The 14,465-nt window shown below is 36.7% G+C and overlaps 1 protein-coding gene across 1 annotated transcript; it reads right to left on the bottom strand.

Annotated features, from left to right (window-relative positions):
* Nucleotides 1-269: 269 nt before the first annotated feature.
* Nucleotides 270-9,982, bottom strand: LOC117317009. Its single transcript, XM_033871786.1, has 3 exons — nucleotides 9,825-9,982; nucleotides 4,456-4,650; nucleotides 270-1,518 (listed from the first exon to the last, which is right to left on the bottom strand). Exons 2-3 carry the CDS (start codon nucleotides 4,607-4,609, stop codon nucleotides 575-577), a joined length of 1,098 nt encoding a protein of 365 aa, XP_033727677.1. The 5' UTR covers nucleotides 4,610-4,650; nucleotides 9,825-9,982; the 3' UTR covers nucleotides 270-574.
* Nucleotides 9,983-14,465: the final 4,483 nt, after the last annotated feature.

Below are 14,465 nucleotides of genomic sequence, written 5' to 3' on the forward strand. Positions count from 1 at the left end.
CTTCATAATGTTGACTGTTCGTGGTTATCCTCGTAGGGTAACCTTTTGTGCTTTCAAAATATGATTTGGTTTGGTTTATTTTGTTTAACGTCCTATTAACAGCTAAGGTCATTTAAGGACGGCCTCCCGTGCGTGCGACATGCACGCGTGTGGCGAGTGCGTATGTGTGTTTTGGGAGGCTGCGGTATGTTTGTGTTAAGTCTCCTTGTGGTAGGCCGGATCTTTTTCCGATTTATAGTGCTACCTCACTGAAGCATACTGCCGGAGACACCCAGCAGCACACCGCACCCGGTCACATTATACTGACAACGGGCGAACCAGTCGTCCCACTCCCAATATGCTGAGCGCTAAGCAGGAGTAGCAACTAAAAATATGATCAAACACGAAAATAGGGGATGTCTATCCACAGCGAGCATTTCGTGTTACACAGAACGAGTTGCTCCTGAATAAATAAGCATTGGTTTGACCTAAATCTTTTATGAATTCATGTTTTCCTGAATATCAGGATGTTTTCTGACGTAAGAGAGACAACTAGATCCATAGACAAAACTCCCTTAACTGCACTCATTTAAGACTACGATGCTGGCGCCCAGAGTACATTAGAAGGCCAAGAATTTGATTCATTGGGATTCAAACTTTGAAACAACTTTGTCAAAGTGTCTTGTGAAAAGAATTTCTTCCGGGTGATTTTGGTGTTTGAGAAATCGTAAGGTTGGAATTTATAAGACTTCATAATATTAAGTATTGTTTCAGCTGAACTTTGACCTTTATGCCAAGTCCATTCCATTATAATTCCCTTTATCACTGAATTTTGCATAAACCGTTTGGCCCCTTCCATCACGAGATGCTCCGAGCCTTCAACGTCCATTTTGATGAAAGATTTCTTGAATAATGCAAAATGCTGCCACGTCAGTAAATCATCAAGCATGACAGTCGGTACTGAGACAGAGCCTTCCTGGTAGGAGTATCTACCATCCGTTTTAAATTTCTGTTTTCTTATATTTGATATGTTCACAAAATTTCCGGTAAGATCTCCACCACCTCCGAGTATTATGTTTGATATACTGTGATCCTTTCCTGCAGCATTATATATAATTTTAACGTAGTCATGGAAACGTCCGTAGTGCGTCGAGGCACAGATATGCTGGACATTATGTGAGCTAGCTTCCAAAGCTAAGACTTTACGTCCGTACTTTGCGATTTGTAAACCATGCAAACCAATATTTGCTCCGATATCTATAAAATTTGTGTCATCATCTGTTCTGAGAAACAACAATATTACATTTAAGATGTTTGGCTCCCATCTCCGTTCCTTGTAGATTTTCCCGGAAAGTCCATCCTTGGTTGGATTATGGATAAATACGGACAAACTGCCAACCTGAGATTCTAAAGGAACACGGAAAAAATCTCCATGGTAGATCTGATCATCAATGGATGAACACACGTTTAAATCACGAGTCCATGACGTCATTTCCTGGAATGTATACACTTCAACTTCCGGGATGACCAAGACCGATGCTGCAATATAAAAGACAGAGAGACATAATAACCTGATCATATTATGGTATATCATCACATTATGTTGTGTCTTTTTGTAGACGTTTTTATCTTGAGAGTTATTTCCCTTTTTACTATAGCAAAGAGTTCTAAACATTAAAACATATTCACCATGTCAGTTCATTTTCACAGTAACAACAAACTGTACTGAGAAAAAATAGCGTGTTAGTTAACGTAAAGTAAAACTCAATATGTTTACTAAACACAGTGTTTTTTGTATCACTTGTGTACACTATATGAAGCATGCTCATTCACCAGAGTAAACTTATTCATTTTTATATGTACATGTTTTTGTAATAATGAATGTCACAGAAATCCTCATCAAAAAGTATACTGCAAGATGACTCACTTCGTCTCAAATAATCCCAAACATTTCTAGCATATATGATATCTACATCGTTATTTAAATTCATACAAAGTCGTTAAAACTAACCTTTACACCTGTATGGTAGGTAGAATGGTGTTAAAACTAACCTTTACACCTGTATGGTAGGTAGAAAGGTGTTAAAACTAACCTTTACACCTGTATGGTCGGTAGAAAGGTGTTAAAACTAACCTTTACACCTGTATGGTAGGTAGAATGGTGTTAAAACTAACCTTTACACCTGTATGGTAGGTAGAAAGGTGTTAAAACTAACCTTTATACCTGTTTGGTAGGTAGAAAGATGTTAAAACTAACCTTTACACCTGTATGGTAGGTAGAAAGGTGTTACACCTGTATGGTAGGTAGAAAGGTGTTAAAACTAACCTTTACACCTGTATGGTAGGTAGAAAGGTGTTACACCTGTATGGTCGGTAGAAAGGTGTTAAAACTAACCTTTACACCTGTATGGTAGGTAGAAAGGTGTTACACCTGTATGGTCGGTAGAAAGGTGTTAAAACTAACCTTTACACCTGTATGGTAGGTAGAAAGGTGTTACACCTGTATGGTAGGTAGAAAGGTGTTAAAACTAACCTTTACACCTGTATGGTAGGTAGAAAGGTGTTACACCTGTATGGTCGGTAGAAAGGTGTTAAAACTAACCTTTACACCTGTATGGTAGGTAGAAAGGTGTTACACCTGTATGGTAGGTAGAAAGGTGTTAAAACTAACCTTTACACCTGTATGGTAGGTAGAAAGGTGATAAAACTAACCTTTACACCTGTATGGTAGGTAGAAAGGTGTTACACCTGTATGGTCGGTAGAAAGGTGTTAAAACTAACCTTTACACCTGTATGGTAGGTAGAAAGGTGTTAAAACTAACCTTTACACCTGTATGGTAGGTAGAAAGGTGTTAAAACTAACCTTTACACCTGTATGGTAGGTAGAAAGGTGTTACACCTGTATGGTAGGTAGAAAGGTGTTAAAACTAACCTTTACACCTGTATGGTAGGTAGAAAGGTGTTACACCTGTATGGTCGGTAGAAAGGTGTTAAAACTAACCTTTACACCTGTATGGTAGGTAGAATGGTGATAAAACTAACCTTTACACCTGTATGGTCGGTAGAAATGTGTTAAAACTAACCTTTACACCTGTATGGTCGGTAGAAATGTGTTAAAACTAACCTTTACACCTGTATGGTAGGTAGAAAGGTGTTAAAACTAACCTTTACACCTGTATGGTCGGTAGAAAGGTGTTAAAACTAACATTTACACCTGTATGGCAGGTAGAAAGGTGTTAAAACTAACCTTTACACCTGTATGGTCGGTAGAAAGGTGTTAAAACTAACCTTTACACCTGTATGGTAGGTAGAAAGGTGTTAAAACTAACCTTTACACCTGTATGGTAGGTAGAAAGGTGTTACACCTGTATGGTCGGTAGAAAGGTGTTAAAACTAACCTTTACACCTGTATGGTAGGTAGAATGGTGATAAAACTAACCTTTACACCTGTATGGTCGGTAGAAATGTGTTAAAACTAACCTTTACACCTGTATGGTCGGTAGAAATGTGTTAAAACTAACCTTTACACCTGTATGGTAGGTAGAAAGGTGTTAAAACTAACCTTTACACCTGTATGGTCGGTAGAAAGGTGTTAAAACTAACATTTACACCTGTATGGTAGGTATAAAGGTGTTAAAACTAACCTTTACACCTGTATGGTAGGTAGAAAGGTGTTACACCTGTATGGCAGGTAGAAAGGTGTTAAAACTAACCTTTACACCTGTATGGTCGGTAGAAAGGTGTTAAAACTAACCTTTACACCTGTATGGTAGGTAGAAAGGTGTTAAAACTAACCTTTACACCTGTATGGTAGGTATAAAGGTGTTAAAACTAACCTTTACACCTGTATGGTAGGTAGAAATGTGTTAAAACTAACCTTTATACCTGTATGGTAGGTAGAAAGGTGTTAAAACTAACCTTTACACCTGTATGGTAGGTAGAAAGGTGTTAAAACTAACCTTTACACCTGTATGGTAGGTAGAAAGGTGTTAAAACTAACCTTTACACCTGTATGGTCGGTATAAAGGTGTTAAAACTAACCTTTACACCTGTATGGTAGGTATAAAGGTGTTAAAACTAACCTTTATACCTACATGGTAGGTAGATAGGCGTTCTGGTCTTACAATAAATGAAGAACACAGATTTCTGTCAAAATAAAGAAACGTAGAAAACATTCCCAACGAATTAAGTCAGTTAAAAAGTGTCTTTTTTTCTGAGAACAAAAATGTTTAGATTTATTAATGCAAACAATCGTTACAAGGAAACGTTCTAAACATAATAGACAACGGGGAGTATTTTCATAATTAACGGGAAATTTTATTACCAAACCAAAACGTTCTCAGTCGAAGTATTTTCGACGATAATAAAATTCAAGCATGACAATTATTATATTAAACTTTCCCGAAACGCAAGCTCTGTATGAAGTGTTACGGTTAATTGAAACATTTAAAGAAATTAACGAGAAGCGGTGTTTACCTTGCGAGACTTGAGGTGGGCTCTGTTGGACGGTGAAACCTTTGTCCAGTAGGCCGAACCGAAGGTCAAGTATGTTCATCAATATAATGACAATAACAGTAATCACTGCCAACAGACAAATGGTACTCGTCCGCCATCTTGTTTTAAACATCATCTTCTCTCACGGGTCACATGTGTGACATCAGTATCATGTGTCTGAAGAGAAAAAAATGACAACTGAAATCTCAATGTTTCGTGGAATCAAAATGTTGAATGATAATACTCAGTCTAGAAAATACGCTCCAGTTTTGAACGTGCACACATGTATACTCTTTTAAAATTATTGGTTTAGCAAAATAACGTCTTTATTTTAACCTACTAGAGCCTGGCATCACTGTCTAGTTCTAAATGGACAAAACACGTTGCAGTATTGTATCCATCATTTGATATATATGTATACCGTATATATTCATAATTTGATCTATACCGTATATAAAATTGTATATATATATTCAATATTTTATATAAACCGTATATATTTAGCACTTGATATAAACTGTATATATTCATTATTTGATGTAAACTGTATATATTCATTATTTGATGTAAACTGTATATATTCATTATTTGATGTAAAGTATAAACCGTATATATTTAGCACTTGATATATACCGTATAAATTTATTATTTGATATAAACTGTATATATTCATTATTTGATATAAACTGTATATATTCATTATTTGATGTAAAGTATAAACCGTATATATTTAGCACTTGATATATACCGTATAAATTTATTATTTGATATATACCGTATAAATTCATTATTTGATATAAACTGTATAAATTCAATATTTGATATAAACTGTATATATTCATTATTTGTTGTAAAGTATAAACCGTATATATTGATTATTTGATATATGCCGTATATATATATATTCAATATTTGATATAAACCGTATATATATTCAATATTCGATACAAACCGTATATATTTAGCACTTGATATATAACGTATATATTCATTATTTGATATAAACTGTATATATTCATTATTTGATATAAACTGTATATATTCATTATTTGATATATACCGTATATATTCATTATTTGATATAAACCGTATATATTCATTATTTGATATAAACTGTATATATTCATTATTTGATATAAACTGTATATATTCATTATTTGATATATAACGTATATATTCATTATTTGATATAAACTGTATATATTCATTATTTGATATAACTGTTATATCTGCATATATTCATTATTTGATATAAACTGTATATATTCATTATTTGATATAAACTGTATATATTCATTATTTGATATAAACTGTATATATTCATTTATATATTTACATTCATAATTTTATTTTATTTACTGTAGCTTAAGACGCGTTTAAATTTGCCGCTTCTCCTATCACTGACGTCATCAAGTTCAAATACCGGAACAGCCGAAATTTCCAGAAGGAATAATATAGTCCCTCATGTCGTTATCAATAGCAATCACATGAAATGTTTTTTGCACAATTTGGCTTTATATTATATTTTATAAACGTTTGTAGATATCTTCAAATTGTTCACAATTGCATAATTTCTGATTGTTTAAAAATAAAGCCGTTTTTCGGCGCATGATATACGGTTAACATTTAGAAGTGATGCGGCGTTGAATGGGTACTGCACAGGACAGACTCGATTCATCGGAAACACTTATGTTTCTATCGACTGGATTTACGTTATTTTCAGAGGAATATCATCTCTTAAATTCTAAATGAACGTCGTCTTGACAGTAGGTGAAAACGATTCCAAGGATATTTCATTAGAAACAGAATCCAGTCTAACCGGTCACATCAGTGTCGCTAACTTAGCAGACGATATTCAACTTCACAGGGGCTCGATTTTGGAGTAAGGTAGGCCTTTGACATCAGTGAATAACCACATAACTATAATTCAGTATGCATACACAACCAGAAACCATGTCGATACTGCCGATTTTTCGCAAGATTTTTTTTTTTAAAAAGGCTGGACTTTAAATGTTGTCGTGTCTAGCATTTCTGACAATTCGACAACGAGCCCCTGTGTGACGACAGTGACAATTTGATCACTTCCTATAGATCAGAAATAGAGCTTATAATAATTTTGTGTCGAGTCGATCGACTTCATTTTTTCTATTATTAAATTTTACTCCCATAACTTGCGTTGCTTTTTTTGTGGTGGTTTACGTAGATAAATGCTAGCATTCGAAATCTCTCCTGGCCGAATGTAACTGGGGACCATTGTTTTGACCAGCAACACATGGGGCTGTATCCCTACTCTGACCGAATCACTGTAAATTGTAGTATACACTCTGATGAATACAATTTGGTTTACTAACGACATATAGGCCAATGCAACACAGAATGTAAATATTATTTGATATATGCCGTATATATTCATTATTTGACATACAATGTATAACATATATTTTGTGTCTTTATCGCAATATTTCAAATCGGGAACTTTGTTGATGTATGTTATAACCAACATAAAAAATACGGATTTGGATCCTGAATGCGGATTAGATTATCCAGGAATCTAATCGTCTCTCCGACATAAAACAGGATTAGCTTAACCGTAAGGTAAATGATGAATCCAAAGAGACATTGTGATCTAATCATACGACCTAATATCTCAACTTATAGACATCACCATGTTAAACTTGTTATATTTTAAGTCTGTATACTTAGCATATTGTCACAATGAGCCAATACACAAGTGACCAAATTCTGAAAGTATTTGTCCGATAAGCTTGATGATTTCAATTATTTTTCAGTAAAGTAATATATCTGCTTCCCCTATCACGGTGTTTACATATAGTTAGTTCGACAGTCAAGGACTTATTCCCATTTAGCCCGAGTTTCCTCTGGCCCTGTCACCATGTCTGGTGAAATCATAGCGAATTTAGCATAGTATTGACATTGTCCACGAGTGTTTGCTCATTTGGCATGGAAGTGTACTAAATATTTTAGACACTGAAGTCACCGAAACATCCCCTCAACCCATGCACAGTATTTAAGTAAAATAGATACGTTTAGAAGAAGATAGTAATTGTCCTTGTCCTGTAAGGTCTGTTGGTTCGGTGCCGACTCCCCATATTCCACAATACCGCATCCCCGATTGTGAGGCTGCACACGTGCACGGTGATATTGCTGAAGACATCCAGCAGGACACCTCACCCGATTACATTGACAACGGGCGACCCAGCCGTCCTCCTCCCAAAATACTGAACGGTAATCAGTTAAAGTAACTATCATTGTGATAGACTCTGGTATGTCTCGGCTTAGGGATCAGAACCCAAAGTTTTTCTCTCGGGGGCTCAATTAAAGGCCAAAAGAAAAACAGTGTCTGGGAAGAAGGAAGATCCCAACTTTAGTCACCTCTTACGATCATGCTGGGGACGGAAGGTACAATTTATTACTCCCGACAAATATATTATGACGTATGGTATTTAAGTATGTGTAAATATCTTCCTGTTTACACTACCTTTTTGTTGGTTGACGGTTTACATTTCATCCAGACATTTAATGTAAAACGATCTTGGTTTGTGTACTTAACCAAGCGTTCTCTCTTTCTTACAAACGGTTCAGTGGAGCTCCACACCAGTAAACAGACGATGTGGTAGGCTAGGACGCTGCTGCATGTTAACGACACCGTGGTTGATAAAATATATCACATGTGACGAACAGTCCACAGTGTGGACTAAAACCACGGGTGTTAACAGATTGTTCACAGATTGACATTAAGGTTACTCGTACTTTATGTTAACAGCTATTTCTGTAGCTGTTGGGGGAATAAGCTCAATTTGACCAAATAGGCATATCTATACATCTCACAACAATTCAATCATCTTTTAAGAAGTTACTTTCTTCTAATCATGTAAAAATCAGAACTAACTAAGAAGATACCTCCCTTCTTATTGTATAATCCATATTGGTTGTATGTAAATATGTTTAAGTTTGTTTACCTGTTTTATGTAAGGAGAGGACTTATATAGGCTCTGTCTGATGTCCTATCCTATCTTGATATTAACATCAGTCAATAAAATATGTTGAAATTGAAATTGAACAGCTATTTCTGTAATATAGAACGGTCTGGCATTGTAAACTGAGGTCTCTTCATATGTCCGATTTCAAAGTAGATGCAGATAAGCTATTTTTAGAATTTAACTTGACATGTTTACGAGGGTTGGTAGCTGGTTAAGGTGTAACTTAGTACCAAAATATGTAGTCTTGAACAAACCCCGTCAAAGGGATGGGCTAATTATGGTCTAATTCGACACCACGGTAGCACAGGTTCCAGATGTACGGGAGGATGTTTTATGATACTTTGGTACCAGTGGATTGATTGACATGTGTATCTACTGTCTTGGTGTATAAACATTTTATGAATTACTTTAATATAATATTCGCCTCTTTTCTCGGGGGGGGGGGGGGGGGGGGGGGGGGGGGGGGGGGGTGTTACATTGACAGGGTCGGGGGGGGGGGGGTGTTACATTGACAGGGTCGGGGGGGGGGGGGGGGGGGTGTTACATTGACAGGGTCGGGGGGGGGGGGGTAACATTGACAGGGTCGTTATAAAACTGGCCCTATTAAAATACCCTGGTCTGGTGGTTGGTAAATCACACTACGAGATTACTTGTACGTTAGACATCATTGTATAAAACATAAAGCTTCTCTTTCTGTCATGGTAACGAAATATGTGTATATTATTTTTTACTATGATAATTATACCATAAGATAGAGTATGATCTAACCCCATTTAAACCCGCCGGGATCCCCACAAAATTTGCCATACGTGTATATGAAGCATACTGGTCTTTATAACCAATTGATAGAGTGATAAGAAATACACTTGTACATGCTTCCGGGTTGCAATACACATACGATAATTATACATTGTTGTAATTCAGTCAGGGTCTATTCCATCGACCGAGACGTGAATATTCGTCTCAACTATACAACATCAAACAACATGTACACTGTAATATATAAAGGACATGTGTAACACACACAAGCCATTATTGTATTTCACATATACTGTGTGAATACATCTCCAATATACTCGAGGTATATATGAATAATATATATATTTGACATGAGTCACAAACTAAATGTACAGGATATAACCATGCTAGACCATCTCCTATATACACGTTTACTGGTCCAGAACGTGGATTCGAGAAGCACCCCATTTTCACTCACGTATCCTCAAATGAATTTACAATCATTCAACAATCAACACCTTTTCACATCTTCTGATAACGATTAAAAATGGACACCTTAGAGAAATGAAAAATGTGATTTCTAGACAATAGAGTTAGCATGTCAATACTCACCATCTATCACTCGAAGGGTAAGCTCGATCCCCCATTACCACGGCGACAGATATGTGTTAGGGTTGTCTATTTTTAGATATGTTTTGACTGGATAGCTGGATTTTTTGTTTCGTTGTGCTGTGCTGGCAGTTTCGGCCTTATGTCTTCCGTCATGCGTTATCGACCGCTATCCTTACCCGCCAGTACTGCCAGTCTCCTTCGCTACTTGTCTACTCCAGACTCTTGTTCTATTGAATTTTACACGAACAACGCACATAATACAATAGGCCGTTAATTTTATTACAAAATCAATTTTCTGTTTCAAACGTCGTGGGACTGGCAGGAAAACAATGGGCTGGTACTTATTAGGAAAACCTGTCGGATATTACATTTCTGTTTGAATATTCTTGCACTAACGCTAGAAATATTGTATACATTAAATCTCGTAAACATGGTTTTATTATGTAACAATCCCTCAAGACATTGTTATAGCGGGATATTGTTGAATTGGTTGATTATTTCGTATACAAAGCCCCCCCCCCCCCCCCCCCCCCCCCCCTCCCCCCTCTTTATTCTGACCATATCCTAACTATCGATATTAATCTATTATCTATTATACAAGATATGCCAAGACGTTAACTCGCTGGTGACGGGACTAGAAACGTTTTTAGTGATATAGACGTATATAAAGTCAAGCAACCTTAACCTTGATCTTTACTAAACCTTGACACTGAAATAGGAAATTGTACGTCTTTCATCTCACGTGTGATTTCATGAAATGACCCTTAAACGTTTTCATTTTTGCGAGCCTTTGTTGTAGCACGGAATGACAAAACAGTGTAACCTGTAACAATACCTTGGTACAACGAGAATGGCTTCAATTGACTCATCAGTGATGTTAGGGATATAAAATAACTGTTTCGTCCTTCAAGGACTCGTCAATAATGCTAGGGATATATAATAACTGTTTCATCCTTCAAGGACTCGTCAGTGATGCTAGGAATATAAAATAACTGTTTCGACCTGCAAGGACTCGTCAGTAATGCTAGGAATATATAATAACTGTTTCGTCCTTCAAGGACTCGTCAGTGATGCTTTTTAAGTGATATCCAATAACTGTTTCGTCCTTCAAGGACTCGTCAGTGATGCTTTTGAAGTGATATCCAATAACTTGCGTCCTCCAAGGACTCGTCAATAATGCTACGGATATATAAATAACTGTTTCGTCTTTCAAGGACTCGTCAGTAATGCTAGGAATATCCAATAACTGTTTCGTCCTTCAAGGACTCGTCAGTGATGCTTTTTAAGTGATATCCAATAACTGTTTCGTCCTTCAAGGACTCGTCAGTGATGCTTTTGAAGTGATATCCAATAACTTGCGTCCTCCAAGGACTCGTCAATAATGCTACGGATATATAAATAACTGTTTCGTCTTTCAAGGACTCGTCAGTGATGCTTTTTAAGGATATAAAATCACTGTTTCGTCTTTCAGGGACGTTGGGTTATCACGTGGTTCTCGTATTGATGATGTGACCTAGATTTATATAAGCATGGGTGTTGTCGTCGAGGAACAGTGTACTTTCAAACGCTTTCGTGTTAAGTCTTGTCGTCAATAGTGTATGTATTGAGCGTGCCTTGGTTAAGTTGGTGAAACAAATGACAATTATACGACAACATATGAATGGTAAACAGTCTGCAGTGAACCAAGGGAAGAGTCGATGTTTGTATCAACATATTAACTTCCCTGACAGCCTTATTCAATACTGTGATCATGGTCTGTAATCTCGAGTTTACCATCACACAAAGCCACAAAGGATACACAGTACCGTAGTCAGCCAGAGGAAAGGATACACAGTACCGTAGTCAGCCAGAGGAAATGATACACCGTACCGTAGTCAGCCAGAGGAACTACAGAAGACATTGCACTGCTGGGCCATATAGTTACAATGGCCGCCTGGATTAGGAAGGGAAATTGTCCTCCCCATGATGCAGACTAACAAATTAATGCAGTATTACAAGCCAACTGGTGAATCATGTTCGAAATACTTTGTACTCACTTCCTCAAGTTTGTCGTTGTCACGTTCCTGACAAGATGATTCGGCTAAAACTGTCCCTGCTGAAAACAGCATGGAGACTTCATGACATTTTTGATGATATTGTACAAAGTGACATATCAACCCTGTCCTTGAGGATAGCCACATTGCTGCGGAAACTTGGCACCATTTGAAAGTGGAGTTTTCCAAAAAAGGGAATAATAACACCAGTGATATTCTTCGCTAGGGTAACATGCCAGTATACCTTTGTTATACAGGTAACCCTGTCATTTCTCACAGGTAAAAGCTCATGCCTTCCAAACGTTGAATTTATAAGTAAAAAAACTCTTCCTTCAACGGCATGTAGCAACTGGTGGACGTCTCACCATATCCAAAGTAATCGAGCAACCAGAGCTTTTCAGGTAATTTCTTAAATATCAAGCTCATTCCATCGAATAGAGTTTGAATTTCAAGATACTTATGGATTCTATGGAAGAATACTTATACCATCAAATTAGTAAACCGAAATGTTCACTGGATTCTCTGTCAGTGTGGTTGAATAATATTTTTAAAAGACCGAGGCATGATAACTCGACAAGTGTCAGATAGAAGGTTTCGAAGTAATGTTATATATGTATGTATAAATGGTGGAACACAAGCGGTGAGTCTAATAAACACATTGGAGCGATAGTCCACGCAATGTGGGTGTGTACATGTTCTAGACACGCTGAGATCATTGACAGGGGACTTGACTATTTCTATGATAACCAAAGAATTACCAAAGTTGACAACTCCTCTGTAGCAGAAGGAACTACTAGACCATTTTTTGCGGTTATATTGAACGGTTTAGGAGATGCCATTGGACGGACAGAATCACTTTCTATATCGGCCGCCAATCTTGTTGGGCAGGATAATTAGTATCATTCAGAATGAAAAACACAGATTCGTCTTTCTTTGTTCTAATGTCAAAACCACAGTTCATCAACTATCTCCATGACAGGTTTGTGCCTGCAGATAGAGATCCTTATCTACAAGCACCCTTACACATGCCCGATAACCTGTGTGCGCTACCTACACATCGTCCATTCTAAACACGAAATACTGCCTTATAATACTGTCTAATGATAATCCTTTACACGAAATACTGCCTTATGATACTGTCAAATGACAATTCCCTACCACGTACTCATTCACAGCTGAGTTGACTGGAATACAACTAGTAAAGTATCACGACACGGTGCCTGTACCGTAACTCTTTCGGTCACATAGCCCTGCCTCATATCGCATTCGACCCCGAAGACACACGAAACCCTATACCACCTCTGTGGGTATTCGGTGGGGGCCCCACATTAATCGAAATTTCAAAAACAGTTCCCTCAAGACCCACAGATGAAAAGGTCCCAAGGTATCCAACCAAAACGGCGAATCCCGTGACCCTGGGACCCTTTCATCTGTGGCGCCATATATTGTAGAAGAAGAGGGTATAAGGTCAGCTTACTAGCTCAGACTAGTGGGAATTTAACTTTAGCCTATGCTACGGGAGCGAAAGGTTGCAAGTTCGAAGGTCGGCCTGGGCTGATTTTGTTTTCATTCTCCTTCCTATTTCAGCTACAGCTCATATTCCATCACAAATAAAAGATAATTTAAGTAATCAAACATGAAATGTTAGAAGATTTGTCTATTCTAGGTAATAAAATTAAATCTCCTGATCTTACAATGTACTAAATATTATAACAGTAGTCACGGTATGAAATATTCTGTATTTATTTTAAACCCCACCTCTCATATAAAAGGCGAGATTTCCGAGAGTTCCCATAATGGAGAGGCAAATTTGAAATTGACATCATACAGATTTGGAGGGGTTATTTTCAAATAGTTTTGTATTAAAAAGACATTCATTAAGATCTAATGACCTGTGGATGATTGAGCATTGTAGTGGCTGAATTAAAAGGGTCATATGTAATGTTTACTCCATTAGACTCCTCCTATATGGTGGGAAATCAAAGCATGCAATAACAATGTACTCACCTATGGAGGGTTAAAAGGGACATAATTATATGTTGAACTTTTCTTGTTTGTTTAACCATTTAACTTATTGTTTTGATTATTGTTCCTTTATCTTATTTTTTCATTTCTTTATTTTTACATCGTGATAAGTGTTGATATTTAATTTCTTTTATTCAGCGGTAGATAGTGTGTTTCTTTGTTTTATATTCCTATTGCTGCAGACTGATGCTATACACTAAGTAAAATTGTGTTTAACAATTTTAGATATTAGTCGGCTATTTCTATTTTGTGACCAAAAACTTTGATTTAATATGTCATTTTTTCAGTTTCTGCTTGATAGTTTTATGGTTTTCAAATTTAGTGGTTTAATATCGCAATTTCTTCTTTTCCTATTTGGTTATTTAAGTATATTTTGTTTCACAACAATGTAAGTGTTTCAGAATTATGTCCCAAAAAACCCTTGATGCATTTTTTCAAACTATTCTTACACCAGGGGGCAGTAAAATCTGAACATCAATATATAATCACGGGGCGCTCCCCCAACCACCACCTGGTAACTCCATATTATGATTTTATCAAAACGGTTAAATCCTAGGCATTGTGCTTATTAGATATGTAATTA

This window comes from Pecten maximus, chromosome 18, assembly GCF_902652985.1.
Source record: "Pecten maximus chromosome 18, xPecMax1.1, whole genome shotgun sequence".
Taxonomy (NCBI): Eukaryota; Metazoa; Mollusca; class Bivalvia; order Pectinida; family Pectinidae; genus Pecten; species Pecten maximus.

What these genes read in the sequence shown, in the direction of transcription:
- LOC117317009 (XM_033871786.1), bottom strand. Translation starts at nt 4,609, where the DNA reads ATGATGTTTAAAACAAGATGGCGGACGAGTACCATTTGTCTGTTGGCA. An exon ending in CCCACCTCAAGTCTCGCAAG is followed by an intron (nt 1,519 to 4,455) that starts GTAAACACCGCT and finishes TTTATATTGCAG; the next exon opens with CATCGGTCTTGGTCATCCCG.